This window comes from Dipodomys spectabilis, unplaced genomic scaffold (genome assembly GCF_019054845.1).
Source record: "Dipodomys spectabilis isolate Male_0828 unplaced genomic scaffold, ASM1905484v1 ptg000422l, whole genome shotgun sequence".
Classification (NCBI taxonomy): Eukaryota; Metazoa; Chordata; class Mammalia; order Rodentia; family Heteromyidae; genus Dipodomys; species Dipodomys spectabilis.
The window spans coordinates 3,315,146-3,335,966 of NW_024871099.1; the positions used below are offsets into that span (position 1 = coordinate 3,315,146).

A 20,821-nucleotide genomic window follows, 5' to 3' on the forward strand; every position below is an offset into this window, starting at 1 on the left:
CACACACAGCTGGACCTAGGTCCTGAAATCCGGAGGATCCGGAGTACACATTCTGAGAGCCACCTCCCTGTCCCTGTGGACACTACAGGCAGCGTGGAAAGAGTGCACCCCACTGTGGACCGGATGGGGTGGAAGGGGTAGGGGGTCCAGGACCCCCCCCCCACACACACTCCCAGCTCCCAGGGAGGAGCCCCTCCCCCCTCCGCTCCCAGGCCCCGCCCGGCCTCGGGCCGCCCCGAGGCTCTGCCGCCGTCCCGAGAGAAGGGGGGACCCGGGAGGACCCGGGACGCGAAGACACTTACTCCCGCGGCTACATAGTTTTACTCCGGGTGGCCTCAGCACCTTCCGAGGGGGTGGGGTCTCGGCTGGGACCGCGGTGCCCACCACCCTGGCGCAGCGACTCTCAACACCACCCACCCCTTTTTACTCCGCCGTTGGGTGGAGCCGCGCCCGTAAAGCTTCCCAGATTGCCCAATGAGCAGCCAGTCTCCTCCAGAGTGACGGGGGTGCGGAGCAATCCTCGCATCCGGCTCCCCGCAGGGGGCGGGCTCAGCGGCCTCCCAGACGCTTCCTATTCAGGCTTAGCCCCGCCCATCCACGCCGACTGCGCTTGCTCCGAGATGGGAGGGGGCGTGGCTTCGGCAGGGCTGATACTCCTTAGGGGTGGGGTCCAAACACCAATGCTCCGAGTCGGGAAAACTGGGCCAAGTTGGGAAGGAGAGACGCACCCCCTAGGGAACTGGCGGGTCCGGAGGGGTCACCCTTCAGTGCTTGTTTTGCAGGGACAAAGATGTCCAGTCTTACGAGCTGCACCACTTAGTGTGGCCGACAGTGAGTTGTAGTCAGGGTCCCTGGGTTCGAAACCGCCCCCCTCCTTATTTGCAAAGACTCCACGTGAGCTAAACTTTTTTTTTTTTTTAAACCGGATCATTCGTTTTCTTATTGTCAAAAAGAAGGAAAGGTTGTGTCTGCCGCCGACCTCTCGAGACTTGCCAGAATGTTATAACCGAGGGAGATTAGGGGAACCCACACGTGACTTCTCCATCTGCGCCCCCCCCCGGGTTACCCCGGGACTGGGGGGGGGGAGCACTCAGGACGGATGAGAGTGGGCGGATCCTAGGTAACGACCCGACCGCCCTTGGCAGAGGCTAAGGCTCTGCGCTCGCTCCTCTGGAAGGCCTGCTCACCAACCCTCCCCGGGGCTGGGGCTGGGAGGAAAGATGGGTCCCGCACCCCCAGGCTTCTCTGGGAGACGCCGTGAAGGCTAGATGACTGGGTTCGTATCTGGGGGAGGATGGATAAGCCGGTGAGAAGCAGCTAAGGGGACTCGGGGGAGAGTCCCCCTCCTCAATCTCTTCACGCCCCCCCGGAGTTCCCGGGAAGGGGGGGGCATCAAACATCGTGGATCTCACTAACTGCCTTTCCGTGGGACGGAGTCTGCAAACGCACCCGAACGAGTTGGACGGGCCATGAGGAAGCGATCGGATCGCCCAGCCTGAGGCTGGCATCGAACCTCCATCCCGAGTCGCCGCGGGGTTTGCGCGCGGCGCGGAGCGCGCCGAGATGGCCAGGGAGGAGTGCAAGGCGCTCCTGGATGCGCTCAACAAGACCACCGCGTGTTACCATCATCTGGTGCTGACGGTGGGGGGTTCGGCGGATTCTCAGAACCTCCGGGAAGAGTTACAGAAGACGCGCCAGAAGGCCCGGGAATTGGCGGTGGCCACCGGAGCTCGACTGACGGTGGTCCTCCGTGATCGCAGCCTGGTCGCCGAGGAACGTGCCGAGTTCGAACGACTCTGGGTAGCCTTTTCCGGCTGTTTGGATCTGTTGGAAGCCGACATGCAGCGCGCCCTGGCACTGGGCGCCGCCTTCCCTTTGCACGCGCCCCGCCGGCCGCTGGTGCGCACCGGGGTGGCGGGCGGCTCGTCCGCGGTGGCCGCGCGCGCCCTGAGCGCACGCAGCCTGCGCCACGAGGCCGAGGGTGACTTCGATGTCGTAGACCTGCCCCAGTTGGAGCGAGAGATCCTACAGGTGGGCGAGATGATCGACGACATGGAAATGCGGGTCAACGTCCCCCGATGGACGGTGCAAGCTCGCCAAACGGCTGGCGCCGAACTCCTCTCCAGTGCCAGCGCTGGCGCTTCCTCGGCCGGGGGCATGTCTCTAGAAGAACGATCCGGATCGTGCGATCCCAGCAAAGCCCTGGCTGCCACCGTCTTCAGCGCCGTGGTGCTGGTGGCTGTGGCCCTGGCCTTGTGTGTGGCAAAGTTGAGCTGACCCCTGCCCGGTGGTTGCCAACCGCGCGTCTCCCCCTGCTTCCCAGGGATGCATTCACTGGGGAGAGACTGGAGGGGTTCTGGCTTGTTCAGGGTGGAGGGCTGAACTTTGCAGGGTGTCGGGGGTGGGGAGGGGGGAATAAACCTGGGTGCATATGCATCTCAAGGCACATCTTCCGCTTTGGCTAAATGAGGTTTTTTTCCTCCTGCTGGGCTGCCCCCCCTCCCCCCCCCCTCGCCACCTCCAAAGAGTTAATTTTCGGGCGTCAGGGCATTATGGCTAAGATCTACCGGAGCTTTGTCTCCTATTAATAGAAAATGGTCCCCGGTGACCCTCCCAGCTCCCTCTGAGTTAGGAAATTAACATGTGTGCTCCTGGGGCATCTTTATAGGATGGAGACTAAGTGTGGTAACCCCCTCCCCTCCCACCCCTGCTAGCGTCTCCCCCTCTCTGCATTTGAGAGGGAGGGGGAAGTGGAAGGGGGTTCAGAGAAGGACAGATAATGTTGCTCTTTGTGGGTGATTGGTTTGGTTTGCTGGGGACTGGAAACCAATTGCAATCGGATATAAGCACCTGTTATTACCTTAATCCTTCGGGGCCCTCAATTTAGGCGAGTGTGCAGTTAAGAGGTTTCCACCCAGTCTTTTTGTCGAAAGGTGAAAATGATTATTTCTACTTCTGGGCACAGTCAGTCATTGAAGGCAGTTCTGAGAGGTTTAGGATTGTGACCCTAATTGGGAAAGGCTTGGTTTGCCTCCCCCCCAGAGCTGGGATGGGAAGGAGGTAAACACGAGAGGCTTACAGAAGGGCCATCCACTATGTAAACAAACAAGGTACTTTCTTCCTTTCTGGGGGCTTTATTTTTGTTCCCTTAAGAGACCAGAGTGTTTGATCCTCCTTTGAGGTAGGGCTGGGGAATCCTCTTTGGAGCACTTAATCCGGTCTATCCCCTGGAATTTGCTGGCTGACCAATAGGCTGGAAGCTGTCTGACCCCCACACAGTCAGAAAGGGCATTGTGGCTTTATTGGCCCAACTGAAGCTGTGAGGCCATCAGTTGTGAAACTGGGTTAAAATGTAACTGCTTTAATGGGGCACCGGTGGCTCAGCCTGTAATCCTAGCTACTCAGGAGGCTGAGATCTGAGGTTGAAGGTGTAAAGTCGACCCCAGCAGAAAAGCCCCTGTGAGACTTTTACCGGTCCATCAACTACTCAAAAACCGGAAGTGAAGCCGTGACTCAAAGTGGTAGAGCACTAGCCAGAAGCAAAAAAAGAGCTCAGGAACAGCATTCAGGCTCTGAGTTTAAGCCCCACCACCCACCAAAATAACACACACACACACACACACACACACAGAGTTCAATTTGGAAATAAAATCATCATCTGAAAGGATATCATATCATGAACTATTCAAAGCTATTAAAAAAAGAAGCAAAGGACATTGGGTCACATTTATATGTGCCAATGAGCCAAATAAAAGTCTGGCACTAGGTGACTCATCTGTGATCCTAGCTACTCAGGAAGCTGAGATCTGAGGATGAGGTTTGGAAACCAGTCCAGGGAAGGAAAGGGAAATCTGGGGCATTGTGTGATCCTGTGTTGGGAAATCTTTAAAAATCCAATCCCTATTCTGCTGTTTCTAAAACTGAGATGATTTGTTCTTATCAAGGCTTTTTTTGGCCCATAGAGGAAAAAAAATTGCCCAGCAGAATCTATTAAAGGAACAACCCGTCTGTGCAGGAAAGTCCAGGAGACTTTTATCTGGATTTAACCAGCCAAAAGATGAAAGTGGAGTTATGACTCAAGTCATAGAGGGCCACACTTGAGCAGAAAAGCCAAGTGAGAGCATGAAGCCCTGGGTTCAAGACTCAGACTGCCACACAAACAAATAAACAAAAAGGGAACAACCCATTTCACTGTTGGGTAATCCATTGAGAGTAGAGAGTATTTAATTAATCTTCATAATCAGTTATGTATTTGATTCTGAGAGTCTTCCACTCACTGAAATTAGTGATGTTACAAAAGGGCCAGGTGCCAGTGGCTAGCACTGAGATCAAGGATCATGGTTCAAAGCCAGTTTGTGAAGGAAAGTTTGAGACTTTTATCTTCAATGAACCACCAAAAAGTTAGAAGTGAAGCTATGGCTCAAGTAGTAAAGTGCTAGCCTTGAGAAGAAAAAAAAAAGTGCTCAGAGACAACACACAGGTCCAAAGTTCAAGATCCAGGATTGGCACATATATGCACACACATAAGTCACACAAGAGGAAATGCTGAACTAAACATATTTATTCTGTTGACTGTTAGCCTAAAAATGTTGTTTGAAATTTTTAAACATTAGAAATATTCATTGTAGTTATAACATTGTCTAATACAACTTCTGATACATAACACAAGCAAATTTACTTTCTGCCTGTGCTTTCTAACTAGTATCTTCGCTCTCCTTTTCTTAATATATAATTCAAAGACAGGTTTTTTGATAGTAGATGGATTCAATTTAGATGTTTTGCCATTGAAGTCATTATTTTTCATAAGCATTTGGTATGATCTTATACCATGATACAAATATATATATATATATAAATTTTTTAAAAAAAAACCTCAAGATGCATTAACTTGCCCAGTGAAGATGGCTCATGCCTTTAATCTTAGCTAATGTTAGCTGAGATTAGGGTTCAAAACTAGCATAAGGCTGGGACTGTGGCTTAGTGGTAGAGTGCTTGCCTAGCATGCATGAAGCCCTGAGCTTGATTCCTCACTACCATATAAACAGAGAAAGCTGGGAGTGGTGCTGTGGCTCAAGGGTAGAGCGCTAGCCTTGAGCAAAAGAAGCTCAGAGATAGTGCCCAGGTTCTGAGTTCAAGCCCCAGGACTGGCAAAAAAAAAAAAAAAAAAAAAGCCAGCATAGGCAGATAAATCCAAGAGATTCTTAACTCCAAATAGCCAGTAGAAAAGCTGGAAGTGGAGGTATAGGCTCAAGTGGTAGAGCACCAGCATTGAGCAAGAAAAGCCAAGCAAGAACCTGAGGCTCCAAGTGCACGAGCACAAAAATAAATAAAAAATTTAAAAAGTAACTTGGAATGTCAAGGTATCTATCTGCTTTGTTTGCTGATCTATTGCTATTAGAAAAGTAATAGTCATATTTGTAGCAGAAAAAATGTCTGGGAAATTCTCTGTATGTTCTGAAGAGATATGTTTTTAAATTGCATGAGGGAAAATTTTTTGACAAAATCATAAATTTAGCCAGGAGCAGGAGGCTCACACCTAGTCCTAGCTACTCAGAAGGCTGAGCTCTGAGGATCTTGGTTCAAAGTCAGTCTAAGCAGGAAAGTCCATGAGACTCTTATCTCGAACATTTAAAAATCCATGAGACTTTTATTTCCAAACCACCAAATGTTTAAAAAAGCCACAAGTGGAGCTCTGGCTCAAGTGGTAAAGTGCTAGCCTTGAGCAAAAGAAGCTCAAGGAACAGTGCTCAAGCCCTGAGTTCAAGCCCAGGCCCGGCACCAAAACAAAAGATTAAATCATAAACTTCATGATTTACCTAAGGTTTACAGTAACATGTAAAAAGATATGCGATAATGAATGATTGACAAGTGTCTGATATTAACAAGTAGTTCAGCTGAAGAGAGTCCTGGTCTGCATGAAGACCCTGGTAATGCTGCATTTGTTTTCCCTAATGTTCACACTGATCTGTTTTTAGCTATTCAGTCTCCCTCCCCTCCAATGTCCTACTCTGTTGTGTAATGAATGTTTCATAACAGTGTGAATGCTGAAGTTTGAGCCTGTGTGACAACCTGAGGAAAAAGTGTTGTACAACACACTTGGGCATCGCTTTGGGATGTGCCTCCTCCTTCAAACCCTAGCCAGCTGTGATGGCTGGGAGCGCTCTCTCTCTCTCTCTCTCTTCAAGTACCTCAAGTCATTGATCTCCTTGTGCCTATTTGTGAAATGGAGGTCATGACTGCTTGGCTCAAGATCCCTTCTAAATTTTTTTTTTTTAACAAAATGCAGTTAAGCAAAAAAGGGTGATTTTTGTTGGTTTTAGTTTTGAGTTTCTTGTTTGGATGTGTCTTGGAATGCAGTCTGATAATTTAGTGGTTACTGTCTAGAAGTCGTGAACAAAATAAATAAAATTTATTTTAAACTCAATATTCATTTTAAAATGATTAGTCATTCTTTGGTAAGTATTTTTATTGTTATTATAAAGGTGATGTACAGAGGGGTGGCAGTTACATAAGTCAGGTAAAAGGTACATTTCTGTTTGGGCAATGTCACCCCTTCCCTTTCTGCTCTCCCATCCCTACCTACAAGTTGTATAGTCCTTTTTTGTTGGTGGTGGTTGTGAGGCTTGAATTCAGAGCCTGATGCTATCCCTGAGCCTCTTTGTGCTCAAGGCTAGTGCTTTGTCACTTGAGCCACAGCACCACTTCCGGTTTTTGAGTGGATAACTGGAGATAAAGCATCTCATTGGGACTTTTCTGCCCAGGCTGGCTTTGAACCTTGATACTTAGATCTCAGCTTCCTGAGTAGCTAGGATTACAAGTGTGAGCCACCAGCGCCTGGCTGTATGGTTCATTTTCAACTGTGTCCAGTGAGTACCATTGCTGCATTTTCACCCTTTGTCCCTCCATTTCTGTGCCCCCCCCAACTCCCCATTTGCCCTCTCAAAGACAGATAAACAAGACAAAAAGAAAACACAAAGAAAAAAAAACCTCATTTCCATTTCCTGGAGTTCATTTCAGTAAAGATTATTTTATATGATCAGCAACACGTAGGCATTGCACCTTTGTGTCCCTCTCCTAAGAATGCCTACAGTCCTGTATCATTTATCATGTCCTAGTATATTTTAGATCTAACTTCCACATGAGAGAAAATATTTACAGTTTGTTGATTAATCATTTTAATGATCATCATTAACTGATCTAGGCACCAGCGGCTCATTCCTGTATCCTAGCTACTCAGATGGCTGAGGATGGCAGTTGGAAGCATATCTGGGCAGAAAAATCCATGAGACCCTTATCTCCAATTAAGGAACAAAAAAAGCCAGAAGTGGAGCTATGGCTTAAAAGTGGTTGAGCAAAAAAGCTAAGGGACAGTACTGGAGACTCAAATTTAAGTCTCACCCCCCACCCCCCCACACTACCCAAAGCTATTTACAGAGTCAATTCAATCTATCATAATCTTTTCTGGGGCCTGAACTCTGGGCCTGGGCGCTGTCCCTCAGCTCTTCAGCTCAAGGCTAGCGCTCTACCACTTGAGCCACAGCGCCACTTCCGGCTTTTTTCTTTTTGCTTATGTGGTGCAGAGGAATCGAACCAAGGGCCTCATGCATACAAGACAAGCACTCTACCACTAAGCCACCTTCCCAGTACCAATCTATCATAATCCTAATGACAGTTTTGTAGAAACAGAAAAGATCATTCTAAAATTCCTTTGGAATCTCAAAGGAACAGCCATAATGTCTTAATAACAAACAAAGAAGTTGTAAGACTCATACTTCTGGACTTCAAAACTTAATTATAGCTGTTTGCCAGAGGCTTAGCCTATAATTCTAGCTACTTGGGAGGCAGAGATCTGAGGACTGTGGCTTGAAGCTGACCAGGGAAGAAAAGTCCATGAGACTTTCATCTCCAATAAATTACTCAGAAAAGGCCTGACGTGGTGTTGTGGTTCAAGTGGTAGAGTGCTAGCTTTGAGCAGAAGCTCCAGGACAACACCCAGTCCCTGGGCTCAAACTCCAGGATCTGTAAAAACAATTAAAAAAACAACAACACAAAAAACCTTACTCCAAAGTCACCATAGTCAAAACAAGGTGGTACTAAAATAAAGACAAATATATAGACCAATAGTGCCCAGAATAAACCTTTGTGTATACAGTTAAATAATGCAGAAAGAAGTGGGTTTTTTGGCTGGGCACTGGTGGCTCACACCTGTCATCCTAGCTACTCAAGAGGCTGAGATCTGAGGATCATAGTTCAAAGCCAGCCCAGGGCAGGAAAGTCTGTGAGATTCTTATCTCCAATTCACCACCAGAAAATCAGAAATGGCTCTGTGGCTCAAGTGATAGAATACTTGCTTCGAGCTGAAGAGCTCAGGGACAGTGCCCAGGCCCAAAGTTCAAGCCCCATGGTGGAAAAACAAAACAAAAAAAGTGAATTTTGTGTGTACTGTCTTTTTGCTGATTAATTAGAGATAAGAGCTCATGGACTTTCCTGCTTGCATTGAATTGTAATCCTCAGAACTCAGACTCCTGAGTAGCTAGGATAGGCATAAGCCACTAGAGCCTGGCTGAATTAGGTCATTTTTAGTTATGAAGTGAGCAACTGTTGTCATAATCAAAGCCACCAATTCTCTGGAGACCTAGTGGCACAGAATAATTGGTAATGCTCATAGTGGTATGGCTGTGTGCACTTGGTGAGGCCTGGAACAGCTGGCCTGGTGCCATCCCCGTGGCATTAATGGCAGGGCACTCTGGGAAAATGCTGGTAGGTTCAGAGAGAGATCCTAATACTGGCTAGTCACGAGGGACAAAGTAAACCACTATCAATAGCCTCTATCATGTTGAGTTTTCTTTGCAATCATTTTTTTTCCTTTCCTCTGAGAGAGGGAGAGTGTACTGGAGCTTGACCTCAGGGCTTTATGCTTGTTTAGCTTTTCCTGCTCATGCTTGTGCTTTTTTGAGCCACACCACTTCTGTCTTTTTGCTAGTTAACTGGATATGAGATATAGATTTTCCTGTCTAGACTGTCTTCAAACTTACAACTCAGACCTCAGCCTCCTGAGTAGTTAAGCATTACCGGTGCCACTGGTGCCCAGTTGTACCTCTTTTTATACTCAGGGCTGTCCTTTATGTTCTGATTCTTGGCTACCATTCAGGTAATTGAGGTTATATAATTTCTGGTTCCATACATAAATCAGCATTGAATCATTTAAAGAGCTCTTTGAGTAGAATAGACGCAGCAGTGTGCTGTTTTTGTGGGTTTTTTGGTTTTATTGGTTAGTCAGGGGGCTTGAACTCTGGGCCTGCACGCTGTCCCCTAACTCTTCAGCTCAAGGCAAGTGCTCTACCACTTGAGCCATAACACAACTTCCGGTTTCTTGGTGGTTAATTGGAGATGAGTCTCATGGATTTTCCTGCCTAGGCTGGCTTTGAACTGTGATCCTAATCTAAGCCTTGTGAGTAGCTAGGATTACAGATGTGAGCCACTGGTGCCCGGCTTAGTGTGCTGGTTTTGAAGATGGTTCTGCATTGGTCAAAATCCAGTTGTTTTCCCTTTGCTCTCCACTCTGGGAGTGAGTCAGAAGTGACCAGCATTTACTCAGGAAAACCAGTTCAAATGAAGACATTTAACTCACAAAGCCATTATATTGTTCTGTAGTGAACAGTGTCCATTATTAAAGATATTTAATTCTGGGGCTGTTAAGATGGCTCAGTGGTAGAGTGCTTATCTTGCATGCATGAGGCCCTGGGTTCAATTCCTCAGCACCATATAAGCAAAAAGAAAAGAAGCCGGAAGTGGCGCTGTGGCTCATGTGGTAGAGTGCTAGCCTCGAGCTGAAGAGCTGAGGGACAGTGCCCAGGCCCAGAGTTCAGGCCCATGACCGGACCCCCCCAAAAAAAAGATATTTAATTCTTCCTTAAATGGCTAGTAATATGTGAAACAGTGATAACTTTCTACCATAAGTCCTATTTCTTTTGTGCCAGTTCTGGCACTTGAACTCAGGGCCTGGACCCTGATTCTTGGTTTATGGGGAGTTTTGCTTGTTTTTTTTTTTTTTTGGGGGGTCCGGTCGTGGGGCCTGAACTCTGGGCCTGGCTACTGTCCCTCAGCTCTTCAGCTCAAGGCTAGTGCTCTAACACTTGAGCCACAGCGCCACTTCCGGCTTTTTTCTTTTTGCTTATGTGGTGCTGAGGAATTGAACCCAGGTCCTCATGCATGCAAGGCAAGCGCTCTACCACTGAGCCGCCTTCCCAGCCCTTGTTTTTGTTTTTGATCTGCTGTTGCTCTACCACCTAAATCACAGCTCCACTTGTAACTTTCTCAGTGGTTGTTATGAGTATATTAGACGTTGTCAGAAAATCATGCAGACATCCAGGTACAAAGAACAAAGATTTATTGCCAGCAAAGAGACAGGCAAGAGACCCACAAGAGAGAAGTGAGAAGTGCTGCCTATTGTCTGAGATGACCTACATAACCTACTGAGGCTAGGAGGGACTAGAAGGGTCTAGGAGGTGGAGACCCTAGTGTGGACATGAGGACCAGCGGCTTCATCATGGTGGACTAGGATTTACGGCTGCTGCCCAAATAGTAAATAAGGGGCCTTGCAGCTGCCCAGACCTGAAGATCACTCTAAGGGGATCTTGCTGCCTTCTATGGTGGTAACTGCCCCAGAGGGGTGCTATCTCAAAGTAAAAGGGGTTGGAGGCTGATTATTTACTGCCTTTACTAAATGGGCCCTAGTGTTGCCTAGGGAAGGAGCATGCTAAGCTGTGAGAAGAGAGCTCACTGGGCTAACAGTGGTTAATTGGAGATAAGTCTTAAGACTTTCTTGCCAGAGCTGGCTTCAAAATGTGATCCTTAGATCTCAACTTCCAGAGTAGCTAGAATTACAGGCACGAGCTCCTGGCTATAGGGTTTTGTATTACATAACAAACTTGAAGTTCCTAGTGCCTTATGCGGAATCCAAGCAACAATCATGTTCCTCTCTTTTGCTGTGAATATTTCATCAATTATCACACCGCATTAAGTCTTCCTCCTAAATGCTCTCTATTTCTCATGCCTAGTACAGGCTTTTGAAATCAGGGCCTGGCATTCTGGCTTACCTTTCTGGCTCAAGGCTGACACACTACCACCTGAGCCCCACCTCCACTTCCGGTTTTTGTTGTTGGTTCACTAGAAACAAGAATTTCTCAGGTTTGTCTGCCCTGGCTTGGCTTTCCCACCATGATCCTTAGATCTCAGCCTCCAGAGTAGTCAGGATGATAGGCTTGAAGGCATCAGGGCCCTTCTGGAGTCCAAACGTTCTGAGTGAGAGACAGGTTAAGTCTCCCTATTAAGGCCAATCGCTGGATCCCTGGCAGTGGTTGACAGCCCAAGTGTTCCAGGAGACTGACCAGGGGGCAAAAACAGGCCTTTGGTGGGACGGGAAGGAGGAGAGAGGTAGAAAGCGGAGGAAGGGGTAGAGACAGAGGAGGGAGGAAGAAGGGGGAGAGGAGGAGGAGGAGAAGGGGAGGAGAAGGGTGTGAGGAGAGTGGAGGAGGGCAATGCTCCTCCCACGGGCCGGCGTCAGTCTGAGCAAAGGCTGACTAGGTCAGCTTGCTGAGCACCGGGTGCTGCTTCTCCCGCTCGGGAAGGGAGCCGGGATTGGCGCCCAGCCCTCCAGGCGATCTAGGGTCGGAGCCGAGCTCCGTCTCCCTCCATGAGCACCGCTCTGCCTCCCGGCCCCAGCCTCTGGCGGCGGGCAGCCACGGTGATCCTGGCGGCCGGCTGGACCCGCCCGGCCGCGGCCGGGTCGTTGCCCCCGCCGCCCGCCGAGGACTTCCGGCTATTGCTGCTGAAGCGGGCAGCCAATCAGGGCTTTCTGCCCAACGCTCACGTCTTCCCGGGCGGCGTGCTGGACGCGGCGGATCGCTCGCCGGACTGGCTTCGTCTCTTGGCGCCGCACCACGAGCCTGCACGCTTCGGCCTGGGCCTGTCGGCGCGCCCGCGCGCCGCCTTTCTCCCGGGGCTGCCTGACTTCCAGCCCGACGCCGCCGACCCCGCGGCGCTGCCTGATGATGTGGCCGAGCGCATCTGTGCCATCCGCGAGACCTTCGAAGAGGCGGGAGTGCTGCTACTGCGGCCCCGGCGTGCTCTGCCGGCCCGAGGCGCCGGGGCTCCGGCTCCCGAGCCCGCCCGCGCTCTCGCCCCGCCCGCCGGCCTGGACGCCTGGCGTGCGCGCGTCCGCAGCGACCCGCGCCAGTTCCTCAGCCTGTGCGCGCACCTGGACTGCGCCCCCGACGTCTGGGCCCTGCGCGACTGGAGCGGGTGGCTCACGCCGCCCTTCCCGGGCGCCCGCCGCCGCTTCAACACCGCCTTCTTCCTCTGCTGCCTGCTCGAGCCGCCGTCCGCCGATCCCGACCTGAGCGAGGTGACCGAATGCCAGGTAGGGACGGCGACGCGTGGTGATCGGGAAGCCAGAGAGCCGCCTGGACCACCCCACCCCACAGACACACCTCTCCCTACCCTGCCTCTCTCCTGCTCCTTTGACTCCTCTTCCCTCTTCTTCCTTTCCCACTTGATTGCTTGCTTTCCTGCATTTTTTCTTTTTATGTTTCCTGGGGCTTCAACTCAAGGCCTGGGTGCTGTCCCTGAGCCTTTGTGCTTCAGGCTCACTTGATCCACAATTCCACTTCATGCTTTCTTGGCCATCTGGTTCATTGGAGGCTAAGAGTCTCCTGGACTTTCTTCCTGGCTTTAAACCTGGAACCTCAGATCTCCACTTTCTGAGTAGCTAGGATTAAAGGCGTGAGCCAGTGACGCCTGTCTCTCCCCTCCCCTCTTTTATTCCCTCTAGTACTGAGATTTGAACTCTGGCCGGCCATCCCGCATTCTAGGAAGTTCTCTTTTGCTTGCGACATACTCTGTTTTTCGTCCCCTCCCCCTTTATATTCTGGTTATTTTCAAAAGAGGATCTCACTTTGACTTGTACAATTCAATCTATTTATGCTTCCTGCCATAGCTCTGATGATAGGCACACCTTTTCTGTCTCAAGAACTAACCAATCATCTGTATACTAATTTATACTAATCAACCATTTATTTGCATGTGCATGGTAATCCTTTACATTTGTAGCGCCATTCAATACTACTGCCAAATTTCTCATTTTAAGCCATTTCCCAATCTGTTATTTATTTATTTATTTTTGGATCCGGTCATGGGCCTGAACTCTGGGCCTGGGCGCTGTCCCTCAGCTCTTCAGCTCAAGGCTAGCGCTCTACCACTTGAGCCACAGCGCCACTTCCGGCTTTTTTTCTTTTTGCTTATGTGGTGCTGAAGAATCGAACCCAGGGCCTCAGGCATGCAAGGCAAGCGCTCTACCACTGAGCCACTTTCCCAGCCCTCCAATCTGTTATTTAAGGGATTCACTTGGCAGACAGATTGGCCATCATTGACTACACTAATTTCAGATTGGCTCTAAAAATTGATCAGTTTGTGTCAACTGGGATGTGATAATTTGGGGCGGCTATGGGTCACTCTGGAAGAATAAACAGGAAGAATGTTGGGGGACTTCTCTTTCAGGGCACAGATCTTTATTTATTTTTTTCCCTTTTCCATTTTTTTCCTGTGGCCATTTGCTGAAGAGCTCTCCAAGCCCAAGCTTTGGGGATCGGGATCTGTCCTATTCATTTATTGGTTCTCAGGGCTAATGTCTCAAAAACCAAGCTCTTAAGAACAGACCGAGGAGCCGGGCGCCCGTGGCTCACGCCTGTAATCCTAACTACTCAGGAGACTGAGCTCGGAGGATCTCGGTTAAAAGCCAGCCCAGGCAGGAAAGCCCGTGAGACTCTTATCTCCAATAATCCTCCCCCCCTCCTCGAAAACCTGAAGTGGTGCTGTGGCTCAAGTGGTAGAGCTCTCACCTTGAACTGAAGAGCCCAAGCCCAGAGTTCAAGCCCCATGACCATCACCAAAAACAAAAAAGAATAGACTGAGAGCTGGGGAGATGGCTCAGTGGTAGAGTGCTTGCCTTGCATGCATGAGGCCCTGGATTGGATTCCTCAGCACCACATAAGCAGAAAAAGCCAGAAGTGGCCCTGTGGCACTAGTGGTAGAGCGTTAGCCTTGAGCTGAAGAGCTGAGGGACAGTGCCCAGGCCCAGAGTTCAGGCCCCACAGCCAACCAAAAAAAACTGAAAAGCTGGGTACTGGTGCCTCACACCTATAATCCTAATTACTCAGGGGACTGAGATCTGAGAATCCTGGTTTAAAGCCAGCCAGGCTGGCCTTGGTGCTGTCTCTCTAAGCCCCTTTGTGCCTCAGGCTAGTATTCTACCATAAGCCACAGCACCACTTTTCTGCACCAGCTGGCTTCAAACCATGATCCTCAGATCTCAGTCTCTTGAGTAGCTAGGATTACAGGCATGAACCACTAGCACCTGGCAATAAACATGTTACATTTGTTTTGTTTTGCTGTTTTTCTGTTAGTTGTGGGGCTTTTTTTTTTTTTACTTCTCCTGAATGCGGACTGTCAGCTCTTCAGCTCAAGGCGAGTGCTCTACCACTTGAGCCACAGTACCACTTCTGGTTTTCTGAGTGGTTTATTGACTTTACTGCCTGGGCTGGCTTTGAACTGCAATCCTCAGATCCTAGCCCCGAGTAGCTAGGATTACAGGCGTGAGCCACCAGCACCCAACTTCGTGGAGCTTTTTAACTCAGGGCCTGGGTGCTGTCCCTGAGCCTCTTTGTGCTCAAGGCTAGCACTCTACTACTTGAGCCACAGTGTCACTTTCTCTACTGGTTTCTTTCAGCATCTTTAAGTTTTGTCACCCACAAAGTCAGATTTGCTAATACACATCTGTCATCCCAGCACTCTAGAGGCTGAGGCAGAGGATCATGAGTTTGGGACCACCTTTAGTTAGATAGTAAGATCAAGTCTTGCTGGGTACTGGTGGCTCACACCTGTAATCCTAGCTACTCAGGAGGCTGAAATCTGAGTATCTTGGTTCAAAGCCAGCCCAGGCAGGAAAGTCTGTGAGACTCTTTTTTTTCTTGGTCGTGGGGCTTGAACTCTGGGCCTGGGCGCTGTCCCTCAGCTCTACAGCTCAAAGCGAGTGCTCTACCACTTGAGCCACAGCGCCACTTCCGGTTTTCTAGTGGTTTATTGGAGATAAGAGTCTCTCCGAGTTTCCTGCCCGAGCTGGCTTTGAACCTCGATCCTCAGATCTGGGCCTCCTGAGTAGCTGGGATTACAGATGTGAACTACGGTCGCCCGGCTTGTGAGACTCTTACCTCCAATTAACCTCCAACAAGCCGAAGGTGGTAGAGCACTAGCCTTGGGCAAAAGAAGCTCAGGGACAGCCCCCAGGATGGGCATAAAATAAATGAAAAAGACTAGAATGAAAGTTGAGGTGGTGGCTCATACCTATAATCCTATTTAACTTTGGAGGCTGAGATTTGAGAATCTTGAGTCTCTTGCCTTTAATAAACCATTGAAAGGCTGGAAGTGGATCTGGGGCTGAAAAGGTAGATGCTAGCTTTGAGTAAAAAGGCTAAAGACAGCATTCAGGCCCCAAGTTCAAATCCCAATACCACCACCCACTTCCCCTCTACCCCCACTCTCCCTCCAAAAAGGTTTAGTCTCATTGTGTTGTGTAAGCTAGTCTCCTATACTGAAGCAATTCTGCCTAGATTTTTTTTTTTTTTTGTCATGGGATTTGTACTCTGTGCCTGGGCGCTGTTCCTCAGCTCTTCAGCTCAAGACTAGCACTCTATCACTTGAGCCACAGAACCACTTCTGGTTTTCTGGTGGTTTATTGGACATAAGAGTTTCACAGGGGCTGGGAAGGTGGCTCAGTAGTAGAGCGCTTGCCTTGTATGCATGAGGCCCTGGGTTCAATTCTCAGCACCACATAAGCAGAAAAAGCTGGAAGTGGGGCTGAGGCTCAAGTGGTAGAGTGCTAGTCTACAGCTGAAGAGCTGAAGGACAGCGCCCAGGCCCAGAGTTCAGGCCCCATGACTGACCAAAAAAAAAAAAAAGAGAGAGTTTCATGGACTTTCCTGCCTGTGCTGGCTTTGAACTGCAATCCTCAGGTCTCAGCCTCCTGAGTAAGCTAGGATTACATGTGTGAGCCACCGGGGCCTGGCTTTAGGAAGATTTTGTAAGATACTTCAAGGAATTAATGTTATGTCTGTCAGTAAACCTCATCTCCCAAACCTAACAATGTCAATGAAATAAATCTGACCAAGCTGACCCTTTATCTCCCACAGTGGTTATCTCCATCAGAGGCAACTGAAAATTTCCTTTCCAAAAATATTTGGTTGGCCTGCCCACAGTTCTATGAAATAAGAAGACTTGCAAACTTCACTTCCTTTTCTGCCTTACATAAATTTTGTTTGGATCATGCATTGGAGGGGCCTGAAACATGGATGCCCATCACACTGAAAACTGCTGACTCTACCATCAGGCTTTTTCCGGGTAAGTAACAGAGCACCAGTAATAGTTATTGCTTTGATGCCAATACTGGGGCGTGAACCTAGGGTCTGGGCGATGACACTTAGCTTTTTTGCTCAAGGAGGTGCTCTACTACCTGAGCTATACCTCAGTTCTGGCTGTCTCACTTTTCGCTGTGGCTGGCTTTGGACTATAATCCTCATATCTCAACCTACAGAGTAGCTAGGGTTATAGGCATGAGCTAATGGCATTGGGTCAGTCATATATCTTTATGTGCCTAAAGAAAACACTTGGCTAGAAGGTAGAGATATGAAAAAGTCCAAGAAAGAAGTTGAACTTAGTGTTATTTAACAAGTAATTCAGTTCCCAAATACACAAAATACATACAAATATTGGTTTATATGTCACTAAATATACTGGGATGGTGATATACAAAATAACATTTTATAAAGTCTGGATATTGGGGGTGGGAATGTGATTTAGCCTAGCATGCCTAGCATGCATGCAGCCTTCATAAACAGAAAAAGCTGGAAGTGGCACTGTGGTTCAAGTGGTAGAGCACCATCCTTGAACAAAGGCAGCTCAGGGACTGTGCTCAGGCCCTGAGTTCAAGCCCCAGAACAGGCAAAAAAAAAAAAAAAAAGGCTGGATATGTGGCTTAAATTGTAGAGTCCTCATCTAACTTGAGGCCTGAAGTCTTGTATTCAAACTTCACTGTGGGGAAATAGAATTTCAATTCTAAGGAATTAATGCTTTTTTTAAAAAAAATTTATTTTTCAGGAGATGAACTGTATATAGAAGATTCATACTTTGTAGACAATTGTATGTCTACTGATAAAACAACTGAAGAAATCATGAAAGAAGGCAAGAAATTTCACCGAGTAGTAATGCACAGTAACTATCTTTATAGTCTCCATGTGACTATCCAGCCAAAGTCTAAACATATTTATCCTAAGAACTACATAGTAAATAAAAGCCGTTTGTAGAGTGTTGCCTACTTCAGCTGTGCTAATGAACTTGATTGAAAAATTCTAAGGAACTCTATATCTACAAAAATTAGAATGTAGTTTCTTAGTTTATTGTGGTGCTTTCCTTATTCTTTCAGCTGTAGTGTATCATGGGAGTAAAGTTTATAAAGTATTAATTTATGACTAGAATAAGAAAATAATCACAGTGGTTCCCACTTTTTTTTTTTCTTTCTTGTGCCAGTCCTGGGCTTGAACTCTTCTGAGTTTTTTGGCTCAAAGCTAGCACTACCACTGGAGCTTCAGCTCAACTTTCAGCTTCTTTGGTGGTTCATTGGAGATAAGAATCTGATGGACTTTACTTCCAGGTTTAGTTTCAAACTGTGATCCTTAGAGCTCAGTCTCCTGAGTAACTAGGATTTATAGGGGTGAGCCACTGGCACCTGGTAACTTAATATTTTAAATATAAAGCCTGGCAAAAACCACTAACTTTTATGCTCTGAAGTGGCAGGTAATGAATAAGTAGAAGTTAGAATGGAACTAAATGAAGTTTATGTTTTCCAGATTAATCAAAAAAATTTCACTTCCATTAACTTTTTTTTTTTAAGGTGGTCTCACTTAGGTAGCCCAGACTGGCTTCAAAATCAAAATCTTCTTGCCTCAGGTTCCTGAGTGCTGGGATTACAGGCATGTACCACCATGACCATGTAGTTCATTGTTGGTACTGAAGGGGTTTAAACTAGCTAGGCTGGTACAATATTGCTGGCTATGCCCCTGTCCCTGGTTTTTCAATGGCCATTTTAAGGAGAGAGTCTCCCATTTCTACCCAGGCATGTGTCTGATCTTTGATCCCATATTGCTGGGATCCTGGGTACATGTCATCTTTCCTGTGAACATGGAATCTTGTGGATTTTTCTTCTTGAGCAGGGTTGGGATTGAGGTCCTTTGACCTTAGCTTCCCATATAGCTTGGGAAGACAGGTGTGAGCAGCTTCACCCAGCTTTCAGTTAAGAAGGGAATCTCTTGAGCTTTTAGGTCCAGGCTGTCCTTGACCCTTGGGCCTACTGATAACAGCCTCCCATATAGCTAAGGTTATAGATACAAACTACTTTGGAATAATGGCTTTGGAATAATTTTGTTGTCAAAGAAAGATGGGAAAAATTATGAATGTACTGATTCTATTTTAAGGTATTTGGCTAAACTATATGTACAGTGAACTTATTTTTTCTTGAAATGTCTTGATTTTGCTACTAATAAAGATGATAAAATAAGACTTCTATATATTTCTGATTAGCGGAATATATCTGGAGCAGTGGTTCTCAACCTGGACACTGAGTTGGGGACTTTGGTTGTCTGGAAACTTAGTTGTCACAAATATAGAAGAAATGCTACCACTACCTAGTGGAAGGAGGCCAGGGGTGCAGCTAAATAGCCTGCCACAGGGGAACCACCCATAGCAAAGGGTTAGAACAGTTTAGTGGGGGTGCTGGTGGCTCACACCTATAATCTTAGCTTCTCAGGAGGCTGAGATCTGGAGATTGAGGTTCGAAGGCACCCTAGACAGACAGATTCAACGTTCTTATTTCTTAATGAACCAATAAAAAGCCAGAAGTGAAGCTATGGTTCAAATACCTTTGAGCAGAAATGCTAAGGGATAGCAGCCAGACCCTGAGTTCAAGCCTCTACAGCACAATATATATACTCATATATGTTAGGCTGGTAAGTTATACTCATGTTCTTTGGGACTGTAGTTCACTCACTTTCTAACAGGGTCTGAAGCTTCCAGGTGAGCTCATCTTTGCCATGTGCCTTGATTGGGTTCAAGGCCTTGTTAGCCCAATGTCAGCCGACAGGTGGACTTAACGTCTTCTACAGCTGTGCTGTCCTGAGGTGTACCCACAAATCTATTCTACAGTCTGGCAGAGGCTTCAAGCACAGGTTATTTGCAAAACATGGTAACTGATGCTTACTTTTTTTTTTTTCTTTTGCTGGTATTGGGGTCTGAACTCCAGGCAGTGTTAAGGTTCTCAGCTTTTTTTGCCCAAGACTGGCCCTTTACCACTTGAGCCACACCTCCACTTCTAGCTTTTTGCTGGCTAGTTGGAGATGAGACTCAGGGATGTGTCTGCCGAGGCTAGCTTTGAACCAGGATGTGCAAACTCATTCTCGACCCTTCCGGTCATGCTCCGCCCGCCCTTTCCTGTTAGTCCAACCCCTTCCTGTAGTTTCAACCCCCTCGTTGCCACGCCCCTTCCAGTAGTGACAGCCATTCCCCGCCCCTTCATAATGCCACGCCCTTCCTGGAAATGTCAGCCATTCCCTGCCATCTCCACTCGTGTCATTCCCCGCCCCTTCGCCTCGCCACGCCCCTTCGCCACGCCCCCTCACTTCGCCACGCCCCTTCGCTTTGCCACGCCCCTTCCGGTTGCGCCCACCTCTTCCCTGCGGTTCCCTCGCTTTTCTGTGGCGCTCCACCCGGCAGGCAGTGGGGCAGCGTGCCCGGCCGTTGTCAGGGCAGTTAACTCCACGTGCTTTCCCGAGGCCTCGACGCCTGCGCGGGCGTGGGTGGCGGGGTGGACCGTTGGGGACGCGGGCTGGGGGTGTCTACAGGCACGCGGTGCGGGCCGAGGCCGGGGGGTGGCGGTCAGGAGCCAGAGCGGGAGGAGCCGGAGCGGGAGGGCCGCGTCGGGTTGGAGGGCGGAGCACGTGGTCCCGGAGGCGGCATGGCGGCGGCGGCGTCCTCGGCCTGCGGCACGGCGTGCACGTGCAAGACTCTAGGACGAGGCCAGGCCCGAGTGTGGGTGGGCGCAGCGGGTGGACTGCCGGGAGCGGGGAGGGGGCGGGTGCTGGGGGCCATCCAGGGCGAGGGGCCGCGGGCCGCAGGCGCCTCGGTCAAGATGCTGGAGATCCTGGTGCTGAAGGTGAGTGGGGAGGGCAGGGAAAGGGGCGGACCCCGACGGGTGGCGGGGTGGGGGTTGGAGATGGGGGGGGCTGGGGGAAGGGGGCCCCCTGGGGATGGCAGGTGCGGAAGGGGAAGGGAAGGGGGGCGAGGGAGGGGGGGCTGCTGGAGATCTGGCGCTGCAGTCGGGGAGAGGGACCCGGACCCCCGTGGAATGGGCTTGAGGGCCTTCTCAGGCGCAGAGCCCAGTCTTGATTTCAGACAAGCAAGGAATGTGAGTTTGAGGGTGGACGAGCAATTTGGGGCCGATTCTGAGCTCATCCCAGGTGATTTCTCAGAAATAGGAAGACAGCTGTGTCTTATGCCCAGGGATGAACGTTATTTCCTAAGCCTTCCTAAGGGTTGACTCCAGCAGAGCACTGCCCTGACTCCTGTTCCAGGCCCCTCGGAACTTGGCTCCTTGGGCAGGATGGAGGTGACTTGGGCCTTTCCCCAAACACACCCTTTCCCCAAGGTCTCTGCCCTACTG

General features: G+C 49.0%; 3 protein-coding genes across 8 annotated transcripts in view; 2 read left to right on the forward strand and 1 right to left on the reverse strand.

The window, feature by feature from the left end:
* Ankrd27 (ankyrin repeat domain 27) overlaps window positions 1-427 on the reverse strand; it is a 34,398-nt gene extending 33,971 nt beyond the window's left edge. For all 6 annotated transcript variants that reach the window (XM_042668124.1, XM_042668123.1, XM_042668127.1 and 3 more), the window contains exon 1: window positions 303-427. The gene's annotated coding sequence lies outside the window, so the exon portion shown is untranslated. The remainder of the gene's footprint in view (window positions 1-302) is intronic.
* A 1,136-nt stretch (window positions 428-1,563) lies between these two features.
* Window positions 1,564-2,277, forward strand: LOC122097370 (regulator of G protein signaling 9 binding protein). Its single transcript, XM_042667801.1, has one exon. It carries the CDS (start codon window positions 1,564-1,566, stop codon window positions 2,275-2,277), a length of 714 nt encoding a protein of 237 aa, XP_042523735.1.
* A 9,237-nt stretch (window positions 2,278-11,514) lies between these two features.
* Nudt19 (nudix hydrolase 19) lies at window positions 11,515-17,425 on the forward strand. The gene is made up of 3 exons (XM_042667840.1): window positions 11,515-12,421; window positions 16,245-16,452; window positions 17,209-17,425. Exons 1-3 carry the CDS (start codon window positions 11,696-11,698, stop codon window positions 17,412-17,414), a joined length of 1,140 nt encoding a protein of 379 aa, XP_042523774.1. The 5' UTR covers window positions 11,515-11,695; the 3' UTR covers window positions 17,415-17,425.
* The last annotated feature ends 3,396 nt before the right edge of the window (window positions 17,426-20,821 follow it).

Bases quoted from the DNA above. Each gene is read 5' to 3' on its own strand.
- Nudt19 (XM_042667840.1), top strand. From the start codon at position 11,696: ATGAGCACCGCTCTGCCTCCCGGCCCCAGCCTCTGGCGGCGGGCAGCC. The intron at 12,422-16,244 runs GTAGGGACGGCG...TATCTCCCACAG, and splicing joins GCGAGGTGACCGAATGCCAG to TGGTTATCTCCATCAGAGGC. The intron at 16,453-17,208 runs GTAAGTAACAGA...TTTATTTTTCAG, and splicing joins TACCATCAGGCTTTTTCCGG to GAGATGAACTGTATATAGAA.
- LOC122097370 (XM_042667801.1), top strand. From the start codon at position 1,564: ATGGCCAGGGAGGAGTGCAAGGCGCTCCTGGATGCGCTCAACAAGACC.